The 23,829-nt window shown below is 33.2% G+C and overlaps 1 protein-coding gene across 1 annotated transcript in view; it reads right to left on the bottom strand.

The window, feature by feature from the left end:
• LOC124373976 overlaps nucleotides 1-15,290 on the bottom strand; it is a 75,719-nt gene extending 60,429 nt beyond the window's left edge. Inside the window, exons 1-5 of the mRNA XM_046832313.1 lie at nucleotides 15,022-15,290; nucleotides 11,815-11,942; nucleotides 8,936-9,205; nucleotides 6,172-6,414; nucleotides 1,105-1,271 (exon numbers count right to left, since the gene is read on the bottom strand). Of these exons, the coding sequence (XP_046688269.1) occupies nucleotides 1,105-1,271; nucleotides 6,172-6,414; nucleotides 8,936-9,205; nucleotides 11,815-11,907 (773 nt within the window). The 5' untranslated portion in view covers nucleotides 11,908-11,942; nucleotides 15,022-15,290. The remainder of the gene's footprint in view (nucleotides 1-1,104; nucleotides 1,272-6,171; nucleotides 6,415-8,935; nucleotides 9,206-11,814; nucleotides 11,943-15,021) is intronic.
• Between the last annotated feature and the right edge of the window lie 8,539 nt (nucleotides 15,291-23,829).

The raw sequence follows: 23,829 nt of genomic DNA, 5'->3' as shown, positions 1-23,829 counted from the left end.
TTTGCGCTGTCTGCCGCTAGGGTGCAGCACCTGTCAGACACTTCTATCTTGAAATGAAGACGCAAAATCTGGGTGTACGGTTTAGCCTCACTGTACGGTATAGCCCCGCTCTCCCCTAGGACACAGTGTGTACTCCAAGTGTTGGTGTGAGTTGATATTCTTCAAATATTAATAAAAGATAATACCAAATTTAAGCTTTAAAACATCTTGGCATGAATTATACCTTAACTTATATTTTAACTAGTGACGAGTCAAAGCCAAATTTTTGAATCTCGAATCCACCGAATCTTCAACAAAGATTCCGATTCAAGAATTAGTTGATGGGATTCAACATTTGAATCTGCGGAGATCCGCCGCTTCATTAATTATCGGTTGGTAAATAATATATTGTTTGCATTTAGTATTTTCTATATTTATCTTTGTGCATTGGTGTGAGTCTGTTGTGTCTATTTGCAGACGACCACTGATCAGTAGTATGCAAATTACTGATCGCTAAAACATGTTTTAGTTGTGTTTTTTCAATTAAAAATCGTAGATAGATAATCTAATTACCAATTTATCAAGGTTTGTAAATGATATTTTGCTTGCTGTGTTTACTTTCTACATTTATGTTTATGCAATGAGACTAGAGATTCATGACCCGCAAAATTCATGACTAGAGATAGCTTTACATATTTTGTAGATTAAAAGCATATATATTCTGAATACCCATATTATATCAAATTAATGTAGAAGGTATATGTAGCTTCTAAATTATTCTTAAAATGTAGCTATTTTTCTGAACATCTGCAAACCCCTTTACAATAGAGTGGTATTCTTTAATTACTTTTTGTATTATCAGACAGTTTCCAAAGGTTTAATAATGACAGAAATTTGATTGTATTGATTTTTAAAAATCATACTTTGGTTAAAGAAGCTAAAATTCAAAACTTGATAATCGGAATCGATTTTTAAGGTTCGGAATCTAATTTTAAGGTTCTGGATTCCACCCATCACTGATTTTAATTGAAGAAAAATGAACATTATTACAGTTGGTATGTACTTTGATAATCTAAAAGATAACTCACGTCGGATATGTCAATAGAATTTTTCTCCCATGTTCACTTCCCTTGGCATGACGGAAAAAAACTGACAATGTGACGCATCAGACACACGTTTCCACATTTGAACACTTTCTGGATCCTGAGGAAGGATACTTGGACAAAAGACAAGATTTGAGCGTCAGGGATATTTCCAGATAAGTTGTCCAAGATCATCACTAGTTTGCAGACCTGAAATTGAAACACTATTCTTAAAAATATGTTTACGAATGTTGTTTTCAATTACACTACTGTAAAATTGTTGTACTGATGGGCAGAAAAATTACTGATTACAAGAGGAGAGTGAAAGAAAAAAAAGCAGAATTTACTAACATAATTTTAAAAATACAAAAATATACCCTTTGAATCTTAAAACCTTAATGTACTTTTTTTACACAGATTGTCATTTAAACAACATTAAGGTTAACTAAAAACAAACTAAAAGATTTCAAATTTAACCGTAAAATTATTCAAATACATTAAACTTGTACATGGCTCAAGGCTGTCAAAGATTTTCATATTTCGTCACTAAATTGCCAATGCCTCCACATAAAATTTGTGCTTACTACACAATGTTAATCACTGCTAATTTGAATGAGAATAAGAAAGCAAGTGTAATGGAGTTGTCAGGAGCAATAAATTTGCAACCATAAGGTGTCCCAATAAATAGAAACAGAAAATTGAAAGTACCGATATCTACTCTCTTTTTCAAGTATGAGACTATAATTCTTTTAAATATCTTTATAAGAACAAATAATTGATTTTAAAATGGCTGTACTATTTTTTTTACAGTTTTATAAAATCACTACATGAAAAATGTTTTGTTTTTGTATAATAAATTTTTTTTTTCAGATCTTACTCAAGGTACTGAAATGTCTCTGGTACCAAAATTTGCAGAATTCATTCTCTAAACAATTTAGTACTGGAAAGTTTAAAAAAGTCAGGTAATTATTTGCTGTGGAGCATTTGTTGTGGTGATAGAAAAAATAATGTTCAAGAAAATAACTTTAAAGCATAAAAACTGTAATAAATAATAAGAACATTACTGTGGGAAACAAAATATCCCATTTTCCATTTCATTAGCTATAATGTATACACATTTTTCAACTTTAGGTCAAGATATAACAATTTCATAATAAAACAAAAGAAAATGTTATTTCAAATAGTTGAATTAATGTTAATGTTTATTAATTTTCATAAAAATAAGAACAAATACAAAATTACTAGTACCACCAATTGAGTTCCTACTACAAGGGATATAAAGCTTACTTTACACAATTTCACTGACACTGTGTCACAAAATCAATTTACTATATATATGTGTGTGTGTGTGTGTGTGTGTGTGTGTGTGTGTGTGCGCGCTTTAAATTAATTCATAGATCTATTTAAACCAGTATTTTACCATATATTTTAGTCTCTTTCCAACGATTGACGTTGGAAGTTTTTTAGTGTGTTAATAACACACTACATTGCTATAACAGATTATGAATATTGATTTTGTAAATATTTACAGCTTACAAGTAACCTAAACTTATAAACTCCATAACCAAGGAAAGTCTGCAAAAGCAGGGATAGATCTAGACGATGCAATGATTTGGACATTTACGTCAATAATGATATGAGTAAACTGATCAAAAAGTTAGAAAACAAATCATTGAAGGCACTACTACATTAGAGAAAAGTTTTGTTACTTTCCTTATTATATATAATGTTGTATGTTATTGTGGTTTATATTTTCCTCTAATCTCTCATAATAGATTTTTCATTAACATCAACTTTAGTTAGATGTTTATATAATGGTTTGTTTATGTTTCAGTAAAGCTGTCATTCTACTTTGAAAGCATGCGAAAAACGAAATGCAAAACAAAAAGATTTTTCTTCTTGCAAAACATACATCCATAGTCCGCTGAAAGAAGTAGTCACTTTAAAAACCACTTAACACATTGACTAAACACATTGAGTGGCGATGAGTCGCTGGTACTATCCCGGGTACCCAAAAGTTGGTACATGACAGGTGTCGCAGTGAAGGTTTTCACAATATATAATGTATAGCTAGATATGTATCATAGTTTAACACATTGATTATGGCGGACAGTCGCTGATATTATCCTGGCTGTCCTAAATCGGTATATGACTCATGTCGCTGTAAAGGTGTTAATCATTATTTTTTTCACTCCTTTGTTGGTAATTACAACTAAAAATTAAGGTATTAGGGTTGTAGTTATATAATCAATACCCCATTATTTGGTACACATAAGCCTCCATCATTGTTTTGTAACAATGGTAAATTGCCTAAATCCTATTTATCCTCTCAACTTCGCAATCTTATGTTATAATTGTAATTCTAAGAATTAAATACCTTAAAACTTTAATATACTTGACTTGTATGTCTACAACACTTTAAAAATGGTCTAGCAACTCTTTAATACAATGACCAAAACTGAGTACATATATATATATATATATATATATTTGGTTTCTCTTAGATCCATAGCACTAGGAGGACCATTTGTAGTTCTCAAATTAGGTGTGTACTTTTTATAATTTATTTTTATTCTCAATTTTAACTTCTTAGCATATATTTTTCTTATACATGAAAAATTATGATTGAGGGTAAAAACTGGTCAGTTGATTTATAGATAATGCTTTTGAACTATAATAAGTGAGTAACAAGAAATTAATTGTTAATTTCTTGTTAACTACTGATGAAATGAGCTAAGAAAAAAATGCTTCATAAATATTTATTATCTGTAAGATATCCTCCACTCACTTTCACAATAACAATGATTGTAGTAAATGAGACAGCACATGAATTGGTGTAAAATCAAGTTTAGTCATTTGTCTGCAAGGCTGCATCATGAGAACTACCGACAGCCCTCATAATTTCAACAAAGAATTAAAGTATTGGTCATGAACTGTATTAGTAAAGTGATACAGTGCCAAAAGTACAAATTGCACCACTTCTAAAATGAGGGAAACAGGATTTTTCCGGACAATTGCCATCATTCAGTGATATAAACAATCAGTAACACTACGTTTCGAGATCTGCAATCTGATCTCTTCTCCAAGTAAATAACTAACCTAATACATAATTGAAATTAAAAAATCATTGTTGCACATTTGAATTATTTTCTTGCGTATTTTGATTTCACATCTTTAAAAAATCTTTGAAACTGTATTAACCTATTTTTATTACGATATAAATAAGAGTTTATTCCACAATTGTTTTACTACAGTAATTTAAGAAAAATAAAGATGTTTTTACCGTACATACAGTTATAACATATAAACTTCTGTACAATATTATTTTTAAACATTAATCCCTGAATTTTTTAGTACATGGTATTCCACCAAACATAGCAATAAACATAAAGCAACGTCTGCAACAACAAAGGTGTAGCTAGCAAGTAGCCTTTGCGGGGGAGAGTCCTAATTATCGCCTGGCCCTTGTCTATGATTCTGATTTGGATATTAAATATTTTCGTAACCTTATTGGTCAGGTTCGATCCCGTCCATAATCAGTAGACTACACACGGAATCCCCAGAGGTCTCGGGATCAGGCCTTTTGTGCTCCAGCCAACCTTGATAACTTAAATTACATTTTGAAAGTAAAAATAATTCAATTAAAAATGTCAATTAATAAAGTATGGTATACACCTCCCACCTCCAATTCATTAAAAATATTCCATACAGCCGCTAGCCTATCCCCAGACTCCGAATTCCCCTAAATAAAAAATACTTTAATCCATCTTAATTGGTGCCAGTCACAAGAAAATATAATTTGATGTGTACATTTATCTAAGATACTTAGGTTTAGGAGACCACCGGATTCGTCTCTTGGCACTGGAATTCAATTGACTCGTCCACATCTGAACTCTGCATGAACGGCGCGAGGAGAGCAAAGTTTATCAGATGTTTGGGTAATCGAACTGCCGGTCTACCACACTCTCGTCACAAGCACAAGTTTGCCGTGGCGGGCATTTTTAAATTCCGGACTGACCTTCACACGTTACACTTCTCATATATGTAGCTGCATTTACGTCTCACTTTTTCTCGCCTTGTAAAACTCATGTTGCCTGATCTCTCGGCAAACAAGAAAAACAGAAAACTGGATGCTACGCAACAAAACAGCACAAGAATACTTGGCAGTAGCGGTTATGAAAAGTGATCAGCTGGTGAGTATACTTGTCTAAAGTGGTTAAAGGATTAATCAATCTGTTGCAACCTAAACCAATATTGCTAGTCTGTTTGACTGCCATACACACAACACTAGTTTTGACTATATAATGGATTGGAGTGTTCAATGTTTACAATGTCATATTGCTGTTACATACAACTTATGAAGCAAATATCTACTCCTGTAGCTCAAAATTATTTACGCTTGATCATATAATATAAAACAGAGTATGTAACATGAAAAGCATAATGAATTCGTAGTTATTCTGACAAGAATATGATGCAACAAAATAATACCCATATTCAAGATTCTGGGCACATATTTAATGGATGGGAAATCTGCATTTAATTTATATTTATTTTGTAACTTCACTTTTTATTAAAGGATAATAGAAATGTTATGAGTAAGTGCCAATGTTAAGTGTAAAAAAATAAACATGACATTTTGTGAACTGGTATCTGCTACAAACTACATAACAGAGCAGTACTCAGTCATGTTTGAACTGTCCAGTGCCATGTTTCTTGATTTGTTTTTATTTCCGTATTTTCAACCTTATTTTATATTGTTTATTCAAAACTTATTTTTGTTGCTTGTATCCACAAAAGCCAGCCTTAGTATACAACAGCAGGCATTGTTTTTTAGAATGCTGGGATGATAAGCTGATTCAAGCCATCTGTATGGATTTGATAAATACATCAAGACAAAAAACATTTTAAGGAAAGTCATAAATCTAAAATGAAACAGTGTCTGTATACTTGAAAAGTTCAGTCTGTACTGAACCATGACTCATAAGAAACCGTAGCAATGTTGCTATTTCATTGGTCAAGACTGTCACATGAAATCACTCTACTAAACCTACTGGCCATAATTGCATTTAATTCAGATTTAGAACTAAAAATTTGCTAAAGTTCTAACCTGGACACTGGTTTCAACATGTTCCCTTTGAAGGTTAAGCACCTTCCTGAGGAATACCTTGATGTCGACACAGCTCATGAGAGTGTAGACAGCTGGCTTGTTCTTGTGGCAGAGGTTGACGAGGACACCGAGGGCGACAGGTATCAGCTCACTATCATTGCTCGATATGATGTCCAGCAATATTTTTATCAGTTTCGGCAACTGTGCCTCTTGCCAATAGATAGCTATCTCATAAGTGAGCTCCTGGAAATAAGCACACATTGAACTGAATTTATTTTATTATTAGTACGCAAAATTATATTTATTTTGTTTACACATTGACGTATATGAGTTACTATGAACACCCCTCCATTGCTGCATGTGTCTTAGTGCAACTTTATATGTGAATGTCGATAGCAAAACCGACAGTCTGTCTTATCAATTATCCAATACACTAGAGAATGCCAATGGTCGAGCAGTCTTGGATGTTGGACTTGAGGTCTGAGCTAGAGATAGCGCAGGTTCAAGTCCTCTCTGTGACTGTTGCACTTTTTATCAGTACCATTGACCTTGTACTGTATCAACTCTCTCCCTTATTCTGTTTGATAAGGTCCTTGCACCATAAGCCAGTGACCCCATGAGAACTGTTCTGGAATTTTGTTGCAGGGATCTCGCCAGTCAGGCTGATGGTGGCTGGGACTGGACGAACCCTGCTGATTGCATCATTATACCTCCCGTATGATGATGTGGATTCTACGCCCTCCAGAGAGATGGCTACCCTGGTGGACCATGTTGGGAGGAGCGGCTCAGAGCTAGTGGTTGGATGCGATGCCAACTCGCACAACAAGGCATGGAGCAGCACCAACATTAACAGCAGGGGTAAGTCGCTTCTGGAATACATAATGTCCCGTAGTCTAGTGATTGCAAATGTGGGAAATGTACCCACGTTTCGCACGAGGACGCGTAGGGACATGATAGATGTAACCATGATGACGGAGGGTATGGTTAATCAGATACGCGGCTGGCATGTGTCTGACAAGCCCTCGCTCTCTGATCATGCTCACATCTGCTTTAAAATTGGAGAACTAGTGCTTGAAAAAGTTCAGTATAGGAATCCAAGAAACAAAAATTGGGTAGCATACAAGGAAAACCTCAGGGCACAACTAGAATCTGACTGTACTAATGGGAAATGGATTCACAACATGGTGCAGCTTGACAAATCTGCCGACAGTTTTATAAATTACAGCTGGAGTAAATTAGTAGCACTATACTCTACGACTGTTATATAACATTCTAAAGAAAAATCGGTATCAAACACATATTTATATTAAACACTTGTTAAAGTAAATAATAATAAATATAAGTATAATGCAGTTAATCCAAAAATAGATCTTTCAAACCGTAGTAGTGAGATGGATTTGATCTGTTGTGTCTATTTAAGATGTGGAAAAATTATCATTCCAACACTTTCAAGCCAATCCAAAAAATAAGATAGTTTATACGGTCTGCTCTATCACTGGGATAACACAGTGTAAAAATTTTACTGCAAAGGTTTAGTAATAATTAAATAATTGACAACTAGACTAACAACACAACACAAATAGTGTGTGTGTTGTCTAGTGTTTTTTAACATGCACAACATTTACATCTCCACAATCACTAAAGTCACAGACTTCAGTAACTTACACTTTCTTCGTTACCTATTTAACCCTTTCAGGGCCAGGACCAAATATGAGATGTTGCAAAATTTTTTCACATATCTATCCCCTTGTGACTAGTCAAAAGTGCCAGGCTAAAATTGGCGATTTTGCAGTCTCTTAGATTAAAATTTATAACTTTTCATAAACATTAGAGAATGACCTAAAAGTTGCACCAAATTACTCGTATAGATATATACTATCAACAAAAAAATATAAAGATGTAGTTTTAAGTAATTTAAAATTAAAAAAAAATAATGTTTTAATGGATTACATAAAAAAAAATTTAATTTTTTAATTTTTTTTCGTAAATAACTAAAAAAGGAAAAATAATTTTACTGTAGAAAGCTATGTTATTATATTGTACATTTATAAAGGAACAACCATACAAAATTTTGTGTTATTTCTCTCATAAATAAATTTTTTATGACACATTTTGTATAAATACGCATAATTGTACTTCGCAACAAGTGATAAAGCAACTGACTCTTAACTGCAAGAAACTTAAAATAAATATTCACATTACGGATGTACCGGTAAACAGATGATTGTAGGATCCATAAGCAGTTTCAATACAGTTAAAAACACTATTTACCAAGAAATATTTACACAATTTTTATTTGAAATTTATTTACACTTTTTCTATTTACAAATATGCTACTTACAATTTCACTCCCGTGAGATCGCAAATTGTCAGTCATTGTAACTACTACACACAATAGCTAAGCAGGTAACACTACTAATATTTACAACCACAAAATAAAATAATGAAGAAGAATCCAGCATACAATGGTACGATTGCACTAAAGCATAAAGAATTAACAACAATAGATCGAGTGACCTGATAATGTCACGTGACAATTACGAAATAAAAATGCATAGACCTCCAAAATAAAAATTATATTCATATTAAATATCTACAAATATACCAGGGAATAAAAAAACATAAAACTTTAATCATTTGATGTCGTATTTTTTAAAGAAAATTACGAATATCAAGGCGGCAATATATTGCCGCCTGGCACTTTTCAGACACGATCTATGGCGGCAATATATTGCCGCCTGGCCCGGAAAGGGTTAAGACTTGCCTGTATAATCCGGAGTACAGCCAGCCTCCTGTCCATCGGGAGTTGTCCATCTAGTAGTGCCGTGAGGGGGTAAAGCAGGTGATATGTATGAGCGAGAGCAAGGCACGCAGCAGGATTGCGCACAGCTGCCTGCAGCACCTCCACCACTGCTGACACCACCTCGCTCTCCGCAGGGTGGCATGACAATAGCTCATGTAGCAGGATAAACAGTTCTGCCGTTTCAAACCTGCCCGTGTCGAACACTGACAAGTCATCAGTAGTGCTCAATACCTGATCATGAATTAGGTCATGTTTACACTTAAATACAAGATGCCAAGAAAAGCCATATTATGATATTTTATATATAAAAATAAAGTGTTTTAAGTAGGTTGGCCAGATATTACCAAATATCTCTAGGGATTACTGGATTTTTAGGGTAAAACATAACTCTAGAGAATATCCACAAAAAACTATAAGTCCTTTGTGTTGAAATCGCATTTGAGAACAAAATGTATTAAATATTTCTAAATTTATTACATCATGAAATGATTGCAAAGCTCAGCCACTATCCCTTTACGCTTAGTCTAATATTACACCTCTTTGGCATTGTTTTCTGAGGATATAGAGATTTAAGGTGGCGACCTAAATTACAAGACTAAACCAAACAGCTAAACAAAACTGAATAGAACATACTAACATTAGAGTTCATTAACACAAAAATACAATTACATTAATTAACATAACATAGTGGTAGTGCGAGGTGACCTATATTAAAAATAGAAAATTAATAGACCTATCTCTATATTCATTGCTTCAGCATAAGCTCAGAGATTGCCAGAGAATGTTATCTCGCTTGCCACCTATTGTGCCGATCTCCAAATGGACAATTTGACTCATTTCGTTTCAGGATCCACTATTAATGGTGGAGACACGTCCATTGTTGGCACGCACTGTGATCTACGTTAAAAACAGTACATTTTCCATTACAAATGCATTGACAACAAAACGGGTACCACCAGAAATAAAAGAAAGCAGCTATAAATTATGCTGAAAACTGTGATGCAATACAACGTTCACATGAAGGGGATCGACCTCATGGATCAAATAATGGCTTACTGCCCTTCAGATAGCATAACAAGATATTTGTCCAATTGCTGTCCATTTACAAATAGTTGCAAATAGTGTTTTTTATTGACATTGTGCATGAACTAGTCAAATTTTGTGTGAAATAACTCAACTACCTCAAAAAAGACAGCCTCTACCAGGTGGAATATGTTATTTAACGCACTGGAAACGGCATTACTGATTTTGACTGACACTAATGCCTAGATATCTCCTGATGACAGTTTAGCTACATTGATCTAATTTTTTTGTAAATAATAATATGTCATCAAATTAGGTATGCAATTTTAAACATTTCCAGTACTTAACATGTCAAAAGTATGTAATGTGTAAAACACATTCCAATTATATTTCTGTCAAGAGTTCTAGAAATACCTTTGGGAAAGTAAGATTTATTGGAAAAAGCTATAGGATCCATAAACAATTACATTTGGTACTATATCGATTATCTGGCTCTGATTCCCACAAATGAGTGGGTGCCCTTTCAGAAGGAAGTAATAAATGAGATTAAGTTGGGCATTAAATATTACAAAACAAATCCCAAACTTAATTTAATTTAGTACTTCCACACAAAATATTATTTTCTACTAAAATAAATATTAACTGTTAGCTGGTGGAATGGTTAAAATTATTTTTGAATTCAACAATTTATTTATAATCTTGCTATTAATTAGCAATAACAGTCCATATTGATAAGGTGTCGTTTTTTAAAGTTTGAACTTCAATAACAAATATTTTTAATACAGTTTTTGAATGATTTACAGTATTTAGATATAAAAACAAATAATAAAAACATCCCTTACATAACATTAAATTGGGCAAATATAGGAAAATTATAAAAAAATAATTTTTTTCAATGATTTATCTTTTAAACCTCCGAGTGGCGGGACATTTTTACTGATTTTGTATGTTTGCAATAGAAAATTTATATAAAATACTGTAAATTATTTAAGTATAACATCGGAAATACCAGAACAAAACAGGCTTGCGTTAATAGACGCTAGAGCGTCTCTGCCACTGGCGAACGAGATTTAATAGACGCTGTAGCGTCTTTCACCACTCGGAGGGTTAATGTCTTGATGTTAAAATGCAGTAAAAAGTGTTTTATGCTTAATTTGTAAAATATTCTGGAAGGTTACCCATGAACTCCTCTCTACCACAATAACAATTCGTCAATTAAAACCTCCTTTTATCCAACATTATCAATTCTAGTTTTAAGTAATACTTTTTTTTATTGAATGAGTTTACAAAAACTATATTTACAATACTCAGGAGATGTTTTCCTATAAATAACACAAGAATAAATGGAAAAAAAATATTACATATCACACATACATTTTTAGTGTTATTGGTAAGCAATAAAAATATGGTTGGTAATTTTCCAAGCCGGCATAGAAACTAAATGAAGCAAGAACACCACTTGTATTGATGAAAATTGGTTTAATCCACCATTTACATAGAGAAAATATAATGAAACTAACTAAGAATTATTATTAGACAACTGGATATTGACAATTAACTACTACATTCATATTACAAAATAAATTATAATCAATAGCTCACTGATGTATAAGATTTTTACTCCTATATTTAATTCTGAAAAAAATATGTATAGAAAAGCCTCATCTTCAAGGAGGTAAAACATCCCAACCATCTTCTATAACATAATTTTTAACTTTTCAGTAATTATTTAACCATAATAGTTGCCCATGATTATTGTTTTAGTAAACATCATTTAAGCTAAAGAATGTAGTTTTAAGACAAAAGCTCAATCTTACCTGTAAATTCTGTATCAGTGATTCATAGTGTTGTTGTTTTTCACATTCAGAAGCAGTACTGATGCAGTCTTTAATCACTTGATTTATGTCCATGACATCAAAAAGAGTATTAGCAGTCACAATAATGCCTAGAAATAATAATAGAACTAAACGTCTTAAAGTTAACAAATCTATAGGGAATTATTAGAATATAAGAATGTACCTTTTTATCAGTGAATATATGATAAATGATTTAAAATATTCAAAAATGTCTTGGTCAACTTTTTACATCATACTTGAGAAAGGACCTCTGTCCACCAACTCTGTCTGTCAACCACTTGGGAGAGCAAGTTCGCCAACCCACTTTAACAGACAACTACCTGAGAAAGCATCTCTGTTAACCAACTATGTCTGTCAACCACTTGGGAGAGCAACTTCGTCAACCCACTTTAACAGACAACTACCTGAGAAAGCATCTCTGTTAACCAACTATGTCTGTCAACTACATAATTAAGAACACACTGTTGTACTCCAACTTTAACAGTTAACAATTTGGAAGAAAGTTCAATCCATTTTGAAAGTCCTACTTTGAAGGGCAATTGGTTCTAATTATTTATTTATTTATAATGTTATCGACAGAAAACAGTCAATTAACACTATATATATATATATATATATATATATATAAAACATAATCATTGAATTACTACGTAACTTAACACTCTATGAATTAACATGTTTGTTGATTTACTTTTTAAGTACTATTTGGAGTGGTTATCACATACACAATACACTGAGAAAAAAATTAAAGAACGATTGTATTTTGATCTTTAATTAGTTTCATGAAAATGTACAATAGGCTAATCATCAAGTTAAATGTAAATGTTTTAAGCAACACTTTTCCAAAATAATTTGTTAAAAAAAGTATTATATTGGAAGAGTATTGTTTTAATAAAATTTATTGAATTTAACTTGTTCCAATTGCTCCAAGAAACTGTAATAATCATAAAGTAGTTTCACTAAAACATAATTTTTTCCATATTTTCAATTATTTCTAGTTTTGTAATTAAATTAATTATTTTTATTATTGTCATACTGGAGAAGTTCTTTATGTATGTTGGATACAGAATTGATAATTTGATCTAACCTCATTTTGAACTAACTTCTTTATTTATTCACTTAAGTGCTCTTGTCAGTTAGTTCTACTCATATTGCACGCTATTAGCAATTAAGTTTAAATTGGGAGTATTAGTATTTTATAAATTTTCTGAATGTGCTAACTTACATCATGGATTATAAAATAATCCTTCTGACACAGTCAAAAGATGTACATAGATTTTATGACAGATGATATGTTGGTAACTTATTTTTTTAAATGTTATTTATTTATGAACCAAGTTTGACTTGTTTGGACTTTTTTGAGACATAAATCATTTCAACAAGCTGTGATATATAGTATAAATAATATAATGCATTAAAGAGAGGAAGAATGACGTAATTTTAAAAAGTGGTAATGTGGCCATCTTCTTAGGATAACCAATTATCATAAAATCTAACTCCTTAGGATTTGACTTAGAGATAGTGCAGGTTCAAATCTTGTCTGTGACCAGTGTGTGACTGTCCTAAAAAATATTTATCATTACTGTAACGAATCTCCTTATTCTGTTTGATAAGAATCCTCACATAGACCAGTGGCCCATGAGTAAGGGGCAGAATAAAGATACAAAGGGGATATGATAGTAGCCTCTTATTAAATTAATCTCTTTTTGATGTTTATATTTACACATTTTTATAACATACTGTGGGATCAGTTTTATTTTTACATGGTAAGAGTAGGAAATAGTCATGTTGCCAGGTAGAGTACAATAACCAGACCCAGTTTTTATATCAAAATTATCAAACTATATTTAATTATTGTACCCATCGATACAAACCACCAAAAGTAATTAATTTGAACAATAACTATATCATCTACACAAACTGTACACACATTTTCGTATTCTAAACACAATTAGTTCTATAAGTAACTTCATTCAATAACAAAAGAAAGTTAACTTTAGAAAAATATTCAAAAAAAAAAAAAAAAAAATAAGGGGGGACTTTAATAAGACTTGAATAACTCTTATTCAATTGCAATTATCGAACAATTCTACATATAATCCAACTTAGATAATTATGTAAAAATCATATCGGCACAATAAGATTTATAATAAATTACCATATCAAGAAGAATCTCGTTAATTACAATTTTAAAAATATAAATTTAACAATAACATTACAAAACAAAAAAATCAACTATAGCCTAGAATTAGATATCAAAGAAACCTTACAATATTTATAACTTCCCTAGCTTGATATCAATGATAACCACTTTTGTGAAGTGGAGGAAAGAATTTTTCCCTTGGGTTACCAGGAGCCAAATTCACACATTAAAGCCATTTAAACAGTCACTTGTGAAAAATATCTCACATATTTTCCTCATATTCATCACCATTTTTGAAGTCTCACAATATTACTTACTTCTTGCTGTTTATTTTTTCCATTAAAATTATTATAACTAATAAGTTGAAACCATATGGTAAGTTAAAACACTGCAATATCAAATTGTTCCTTGGGATAAAAACCATTGAACCATTCCATAAAAACAACCGAATAACGAGTGTAGGCCTTTTATTAAAGTCTACCCCAAAATAACAATAATAAATTATTTACTGTGTCTTTCTCGGTTTCAAAATATTTCTTTTCTTGTTACATTTTCTTTAATATTTAAATGTCATTTTCCTATTACCTTTCTTAGTTTTAAAATTTTGATTAATGGTTATAGTGTCTTTTTATTTATAACATTATGTAATTTTTTAAACTATTTCTATTCATTTGAAACATGTGACTTTAATTTAATATTTTAGATACGTTGATATTGATTAATAGTTCTGTTAGGCTATTCGATATATATAGTATTGATGAATTGTAATAAGTAATATGAGAACCAGGTCCGCTTACCGTACTTTGCCCTGTTTTTTTTTATGAAATATGTAGGCTTACCAAATATATGAAAATTGAGATTAGATTTAGAACAAAGCCTATACCTTGGCCTATTCACTAGTGAAAAAGACAAGTAGAGCAAAAGAGAATTTAACCTAGGTAACAAGTATAACCTACAACTTCACATTATCATTTTTTCAATTGTACAAATTTACCAGAAATAACAATAGGGCCTACATTACTTACGATTTGTCGCCCAAATCCGATTTTAATAATTTTCAGTAAACAAAGGATTACTACTTGGATTACTTTGCGGCAAGTTAGAACTGAAAATAAAAATCGTTCTTCTAATTTACAAGATCTTATATAGTAACCAGGAAACAGTGCATCACAAATAAAAATGAATTAGGGTATAAGCTCAATTTGCGATGTTACATTAGAAATTAACCTAGGCCTAGGTATTTTGGTTATTTCACAAACCAAATCAAGTCAGTCAAAATCACATTGGCGCCAAAACAAAACAAATATTCTACTGTTTTTGTTTAGACAATGTCAACTGAGTATGGAAGTTAGAAACTTATTTGTAAACGTCTATGACTTATAACAATGTACAAAACAATGAGCATATGCAAGCTGATATGCCTGAAATGTTGACTTCCGACTCCCGTTAGTGAAACAATAACATTTTGTTAATTTTGCTCTCTATATTTTGCAGAATATAATCTCACTTTTCTCTATGAAGTACAGGTAGAAAACTCTTTATAAACAATGTAAGATAGATCTCCCTCATGGTGACTGTGATAGCCAAAACTAGCAAAATTAAACACACATCTGGAACAAGAGGATATAACTTAACGCAAGTTTTTCTTACATAATTTGAAGGAAAATACCATCTGTAAATGGAGAACAATTAATTTTATACTATATTATATTGAAGCCTGTGTGAACCTATGGAATTCAGTTGTGAAAATCTGTTTAAAAATTAAACCTTGACATCATCCAGCGCTTCCAATTCAAAGTCCCGAGAAAGATTTTACAAGCTCCTGGGGGGTACAATACAAACGAAGTGATTTATTTATTTATTTCAACGGTACACACCATTTATAAAAATAGAATAGTACAGAGTAACTTAGTGTTTTAGATCTATATATAAGTACAACAGTAACAAGAATATGACTAGGATTAATAAATACTACACAACAATAACAAAATATGAAACAAATAGATACATTACTTAACGAATGGTAACAAAACAATATTGAATTAAACTAGGAAAATAAATAACAAGACTGACATTGGTACCTATAGGCTAGCTGGCTAGCTAAATTACATATCAAATAATGGAAGCTACCTTACATTTAAAAGACACAACAGATTCATTGAACAAGTCTACATGAGTAGCAATATCACTTCCAGTTCTCAGGAGTCTAGAGAGGCCGCTGTGGTAGGAGTAATAAGTCGAACGATGGCGTCTTTGAAATATCGTTCTGGAACGGGTTCCTCTTGAGACAGAGAGATCAACACTGCTGAGTAGAACCGGGCAGTCAATCAATCCATTTACTAGCTTGTATAACGTAACCAAGTCACTGATTTGACGCCTCGAATCCAGTGGACGGAGAGCAAATTGGTTTTCAATCTCAGCAATGGGAGTACTAAAATAGGTCCAGCCAAGCCGGCAGCCAAGCATCCTGACAAAGCGTTTCTGTACGTTGTTTAGACTGTGTACATGGTTGAGTTGATAAGGCGACCAAATAGTAGACCCATACTCAAGAATAGGGCGGACTAGGGCTTTGTACAAGATTACCATAGAGTATGGCGAGACGAAGTGTTTAGTTGATCTGAAAATGAATCCAAGCAACGAGTTGGCTCTCGAAACTATATGCTGTATGTGATCGTAGGGACTGAGAGAATATGAATGAAACACACACAAGTCCTTGAATTTAACAACTCTTTTCAGTGGAGCATTTTCTAGCAAATAGTCTATTAAGATGATGTTAGAACCACGTTTAAAAGATAGTACAACACATTTGCCAGCATTCAGCTCCATACCATTAGAACTGCACCAGTTAACGATGTTATTTAGTGAGCATTGCAGGGCTTTACCATCAGAATGAACCTTATCAAAAATCTTTATGTCATCAGCACATATGAGGAAGTTTGTAAGTATAATCCCATGGATGTCATTCATAAAAATCAAGAAGAGTAAGGTACCCAAGTGGTACCCTTGGGGAACTCCAGATAACACAATTATAGGTATTGAAGTACTTCCATCAAACTTCACTGTAAGAATTCTGTCTCTAAGGTAGCTACTCAACCAATTTAGGAGTGACCTCTGAACACCGTATCCCTTCAGTTTAGCAATGAGCAAGCAAAAATCAACTCTGTCAAAGGCCTTAGATAAATCCAAATAGATGCAGTCCACCTGACAAGAATCATTGAAAGCTGTCATGACATACTCCTGGAATTCAAGGAAGTTAGACACTGTTGAGCGAGAGCGTAGAAACCCATGTTGTTCCAGAGAAATGAATTTGCTGAGAAAAATATACAGATGATCCATAATGATACTCTCAAACACTTTAGCCAGAGTAGACTGGATCACAATCGGCCTATAATTCTTAACATTGTTGTTATGACCAGACTTAAATATAGGGACAACAAATCCATGCTTAAGAGCAGAGGGAAAGATGCCGGACTGAAGCAATGCGGAGAACAAGGAGGCAAGATGAGGGGCCAAGATGGATGAACAAAATTTTAGCACCAATGGCGGTATGTTATCAGGTCCAGCACTCTTACCAGCATCAAGCGCATTTAGTCTACGTTCAATATCAGTTGGTGTAATGATACACTGAGGGACTGTAGAATTCCATCCAAAGTTAAAGTCTGGAGCTGGCACATTTGCAACTTGAAAGACGGAAGAAAAGTACTCAGCGAAAAGATCACATTTCTCCTTTGGCGTTTGAGCCACTCTTGAATCTAAGGTAAGAGTATTCGGAATGGTTGAGTCACTTTTCATGTTATTAATATGGGACCAGAAAGATTTAATGTTTTCCGGAATGCTGTTTTCAACGTTTCTGATGTATCCGTTATAGCAGGTCCTGGCCAGGTCACCACAAATATCCCTAAGCCTACGGAAATTCTCCAGATGAACAGCGTCGGCAGTCTTCTTATACATCTTGTGTGCCATCTTCTTTTCGATCACAAACCTTTGAAGCTCTTTAGTAAACCATTTGGGAAAGCTTGTCCTACAGCATTTCTTCATAGGAGTATGCTTAAGAATGATTTGCTGCAGACTCTGACAAAACAAGTTGAAACAATCTTCAGACTCCACAGGTCTTAGTATTATAGGATAATCCAAGCTCTGCAGTTCATGGAAAATGGCTTCCAAGTTACAACGACGGAAATGAAGTATATATTTTACATTATTAGAAGAGGATATCATACGAATGTTAAAAGAAATAGAGAGTGCAGGGTGGTGTACGTCCTCAACAACCAATACATCCCGAGAAGGAGCAACTGCAGAGCCAGGGATGGATGAGAAAATAAGATCAAGATAAACACCTCTGATATTTGGAGTATTGTTTATCTGTTGCAGATTGTGGGTTGCTGCCAGTTCAATCAGATGGCGAGTCGATCCTGAACTTGGTAATGTGTCATTGGAGGGCTAACTCTTAACGGGAATGTTGAAATCACCCATTAGTAAAACTCTCTCAGGATAATCAGCACAAGCGATGACTTCATCAACAGAGTCGCAGAATCCATTGTAGACTAAATTCGGCCGATTTGGAGGGATATAAACACAACCAAGAAGAAAACTGCATGATGATAGTGTGCAAGAGACAAACAGACATTCAGTTGAGTCATAAGAATTCTTCATTAATTTGCAGGGGACAGTGTTACGTACAGCAACAAGCACGCCACCTCCGCTGGCCTTAGCACTGGTGGTTTGGGACCTGTCACATCGGTAGACATTAAAATCATAAAGTCCAAGTTCAGAGTTACTGATTTCCGGAGAGAGATTAGTTTCCACTAAGGCAATAACATCATAGGAAGAAGTAGCAACGCTGAGTGAACATTGGGAAAGTTTACTTCTTATACCATTTACATTTTGAAAATAAATATTTAGATTATGTGGGGCACTGTTGAATTTTATGCGTTGTTTTGCTGCTTAACAATTTGAGGAACGCTGTTGATATATTTGATAGTGAGTCCTGTTTCACCACGTGATGTACGCTCAATCAGTTTAGCATTGAGAGTCTGTAAGTGCTTGATTTCACGTGGGGTACGGTCTCTTGACAACTTGACAGATGAAAACAGGGGATCCACTGATTCGGTTTTAAATTTGCCAATAAGAGCCACAACATCCGCAGCACTGGTCAATATTACTTTAAGGGGGCGTGATTTATTCTGCTGTTTTTGCCCAACACGATAAGCTTTAATTCCTGTTAGGGTGACATTAGGGTTAATTGCAGGGAACAATTTGTTTAAGAGGTCCAAGTCGTGCTGTATCTTTTTATTTACATCAGTTTCTTCGGATTCCTTCAAATTGTAGACCATAATATTCATGGAGCGGCGAGTACGGTCATGGAATTCAGCAAAGGTGGATTCGGGAGACATTGAATTTGCTCCAGATTGGGTATCTTCGATCGCAGCTTCAACGGATGTAATTCTGTCCTCCACACGCGCTATTCTAGGTTCCAGGGCAGACAAACCAGCCTTCATGGAAGATATTTCCGCTTTTATTTCTGTGACATCATTAGAGATCTCATCGATCTTGCCCACCTTTCCAAGAAGACTGTCAAGTTTTCTCAATACCTCAGACATTTGAGATGCGAGTTTTTGAAGGGGTTGACTAGCGGTATCTGTGCAGTCTGTTATATTACAGTGCTATTTTTTATTATTATTACCACTTAGGCGCTGGTACTCAGATTTTGACATGTTTAAACATGTTCTGTGAAACCACCGCAGACACTTTCCATCACAAGAGACCCCATCGTCGGCATCCAAGACAAGCCTGACACATATTGGACAAGGATTAGACATATTCTAGCTTGTATTTGTAAGCAGATCGTTCCACAATTAAATGAGGATACAAAAAATAATCTCCGTAAATCTCCACACCAGTCACTGTTAGCTACTCGATCCACTAACAGCAGCTGGGGCTGATCACGTATTTGTTATAGTACAGTGTTCAGATTTAGAATAGATAAATATTGACAGGTAGGATAAAGTACTGTAAACTCGTAGTAATGAGAGCACTGGAATTAAGATTCCTTTTCATTATATACAGATGCAGATTTAAATAAGAATAAAATACAAATAAATAACAATAACGTACTGAGGTAGAAATAGCGTTATATATTAAGATATTATTATTTTAATAGGTTGCTGTCTTGCAAAAAGTTAAGGTCTCCAGGCTGGAATTGATCTCTAAATCTTGGGTTCCGATAGCGAGTGCCTTGACCTCTAGACCGCCGAAGCCTGGCGTAGGTGGGTTGAACGCTTGTTGATAAGCCGCGCGTCGGGCAGAACACGACAGCGTGTGCACGTTTAGTCTTTTGACTGGCTCGGCTACTGCTAGTGGCTACTTGATATTGGTTATGTACCTGCTAGTGGCTATTTGATATAGGTTATGTAGGTATAACAGAGCTTCTTACGCTTCAATCACATCCATGTTTCGAGCAACACTTCTATAGACTAACGCACTGATATGATCAGCCTCGGTAAAAAGTTACTGTTTTTAATATGTAACAAATATCAAATTAAAATGTGAAAAAAACAACAGACGATATGAAGGCAACGTTAGATCCAATCACCCCAAGAGACGATGAAATTCCTCTTATAAAATCCGAACTTACTAGAATTATCTATAACATTTCTTATTGTTACTAGCATTAAAGACTATATTATAAATAGCTATAATAAAATTTTTTAATCTTTTATTATTTATCAGCTTTGATTTTGCAGAGAATAGACCTTGTATCCATAAGGGAATTGTGTCATTTGTGGCAGAATTTTGTTTGATAAAGCCAGATCTGTTCCGCTGCTATTCTGAATCTTTTGTTTGAGTTGTAATGAATTGTTATAGTATGCTAAATACCCATTTATGAATTAAATTTAAAATAGTGAGTATTTTTATTATAATTTTATAGTTAAATATTTTGTAATCGCTGATACATATTCAAAGGTATCAGGCTATGAGAAGATATATAGCATCCAATGCTAAAATCTGTTGCCACTTAAAATTTTGTAGTTGTGCGCTATAAAGCGGAAAACGAAGGAAGCCGCTATTATAAATAAATTACAGAACAGTATTAAAACACATAATTGATTAAACTCTGACAAAAATAAAACATTACAACTCTGAATATAATGTAGTATACTATACCTAAGTATGCTTTAAAGGACAGGACTAGATTTATGAAAAAGAATTTTCGCCGTACTATTCCCATAAATGGATGCAATATGTATTTTTGTCAAAGTACTTATTTAGTGGATGGGCGGTCGGGGCTTATGCATTATACTAAAGTGCCCATCACTATCGACTAAACTTTAGTGTATTTAACTTAACTCATGTTTATATTAAAAAACAACTGAGAAATAATAATACTACATGTTTGTGCTATAACTCAATTATCGAGACTCTCGTGAGTAAGTAAGATAATAATTAATTAATTATAACATTAAAACTAAATCGCCAATGGCGTAGTGTATCCGAGTACAATGGTTATCGCAAGATAACCGGATCAAGCAACACCGAGCATGACTGCTGCTTCGATGGGTGACCGCTGAGCGATCCTGTCCTTGCAAGAAGCCCGCCTGCCCGGCCGTTGGTGGTGGTTCAGATGTCAGCCAATGGTTCCCTGGTCAAGTGTTAAACAAGGCTTCTTAACCCTAACTTTACTAAATAATAATCATTACATTAAAAAAATAGTAAATAGTAAACTATTGAAAAGAGGTAACTATTTGTATACTTCTGTTCGAAAACTATATTATAATGTAAAATATTTTGATACTTTCAGACATTTTCCTTCCTCCTGTCCAAAATAATGCTAAACAATTACGATTCGTTTACTACTAGCCGCTCCGACGTGATTTTCGATTTTGTACTAATTATGCAATTTAGGGAATCTTCCGCCTCGCCGATGTACTAATTAATTACGTTTACACTGACAATTGTGCTGAAATACAAAGAAAACAAATTGTTTTAGTCATATTTTATGGCGTTTCTAGAGTAGTAAACCAAATAATTCGTAACAAATTGTGGAAATACAATACTGCCAGTTATTTTTACTACTAATGTAGTTTTAAATTTAATATATTTCCCAAATTAGTTATGTTTATTTCTCTAAAACAAGTATTCTTAAAATTACGTTTTGTGTGATTAGTCCCACTGTATTCTCATATGCAGTCATCTGTTTAATTATCGCATACTTAATGTATTATTTATATTTGTGTTAGAAGAATAAAGTGTGACGCGTGATGGATATGTTACCTTCTACATTAAATTCGTGACTCATCATGACTTTAACTTATCCTCTCAGTATCAGATCAAAGTGTTTTTTTGGCTCCTTTATGCTCATTAACGTTTTAAATTATTGCCATTATTAAGATTTAATGTATTCTGTGGTATTAGGTCAAAAGAAATTACTTTATTTTATCTGATGATAAAATTTTACGATAGTTGATGTACTTCTATGTTATATGTATGATAATTTATTTTATGTAAATTTGAACTGTAATAATATGTTACACTCTGTCCGAAAAATCTGAACATAACATTATAAACTTCTGAAAATGCCACGCTTACATTGTCTTCAATACAACCATACATGAGAATGATATGTATTATGTGGTCAGAATTAATGTCACCAGCCTTGAAGACGTCAGGGAAAGTCCCAAAACTCAGAGACATATTAAAAAAGTAGCCATAGGAGAAGAAACTAAGTAAGTGCAGATGTGGCGACGGCAGATGTGATCAAATCGAGTTTAGGTCTTTGGTCATGCTCAGGTTAAGCAGCATTTTATAATTCCCGTTATGTGCAATATAATAGAAGGAAAGATTGCCTGTATTTGTTTTGTTAACGATTTTGCAAGTTGTTTGATAATCATCGACAAAAGCAGAGGAAAATAGTTCGTAAACACATTGGAAGTAGTCTAGACCATCATTCGTCGAGAATATATAATTGAAAACCATTTCAGAGTTAAAAGTTTCGAATTTATTGACAGCTTTGACTTTTGACCATAGCACATTTTGGTTTAAGTTAACTGTAAGCAGTGAATTGTGTATGAATTGTTGAAACGATTTTATTAAGGTCATCAAGTTATTGCACTCTCTTCGAATTGTAAAAAAAACAAGAGTAGACAATCGGATCGAAAGTGTTTTGTATTGATTGTATAGTAATGTTTTAAAGAATTACAAGAGACCACCAATTAGTGCGGAGAAAACCAATCATCTTAAGTAAGAACGGATAACCTAATCTTTTGATGTGTTTAATTACACATGGACCAAGATTGTCACAAAATGTTCTAAAATATTTATTCAAATCTCTGTCCGATATTATAAGCCCATATTATGGCTGCACCACACCTCTCTGTTGTATTGTCCTAATATTTAATTACATTACAACTGTTCTATCTACTATTATTTTATCTGGAAAGTATTTATATTTTCCACTATTGTTAACTCGGTATATACTACATATTCATATATCTTTTCTAAATAAAAAAATACTCATATATAATGTTTATCGCCATGATCTAGATGTTTTCCATACATTTCTTTAATGTTATCATATATATTTGTATTTATATTTATTTCAGTTGCAACAACCACTATTCTAATATTATAATTTCCTATGCCAACTTGCTGTATAACCATATACATTTTCTGTGTGAATAAATGAATAAAATAAAGAGGCGAAATAGATTCCTCAGGTTAATAAGTATACAATAACTTGCGTACACATTAATTTATTATATTTTATTTTTTGTTGCGTTGTTGAACATGTTACTATCAACATCTGTTTCGTGTATCCAGATTTGGTATTGAATAAA

The sequence above is a fragment of the Homalodisca vitripennis genome, chromosome 1 (genome assembly GCF_021130785.1).
Source record: "Homalodisca vitripennis isolate AUS2020 chromosome 1, UT_GWSS_2.1, whole genome shotgun sequence".
NCBI classification, from domain to species: domain Eukaryota; kingdom Metazoa; phylum Arthropoda; class Insecta; order Hemiptera; family Cicadellidae; genus Homalodisca; species Homalodisca vitripennis.
This window is presented reverse-complemented; position numbering and strand designations above follow the sequence as displayed.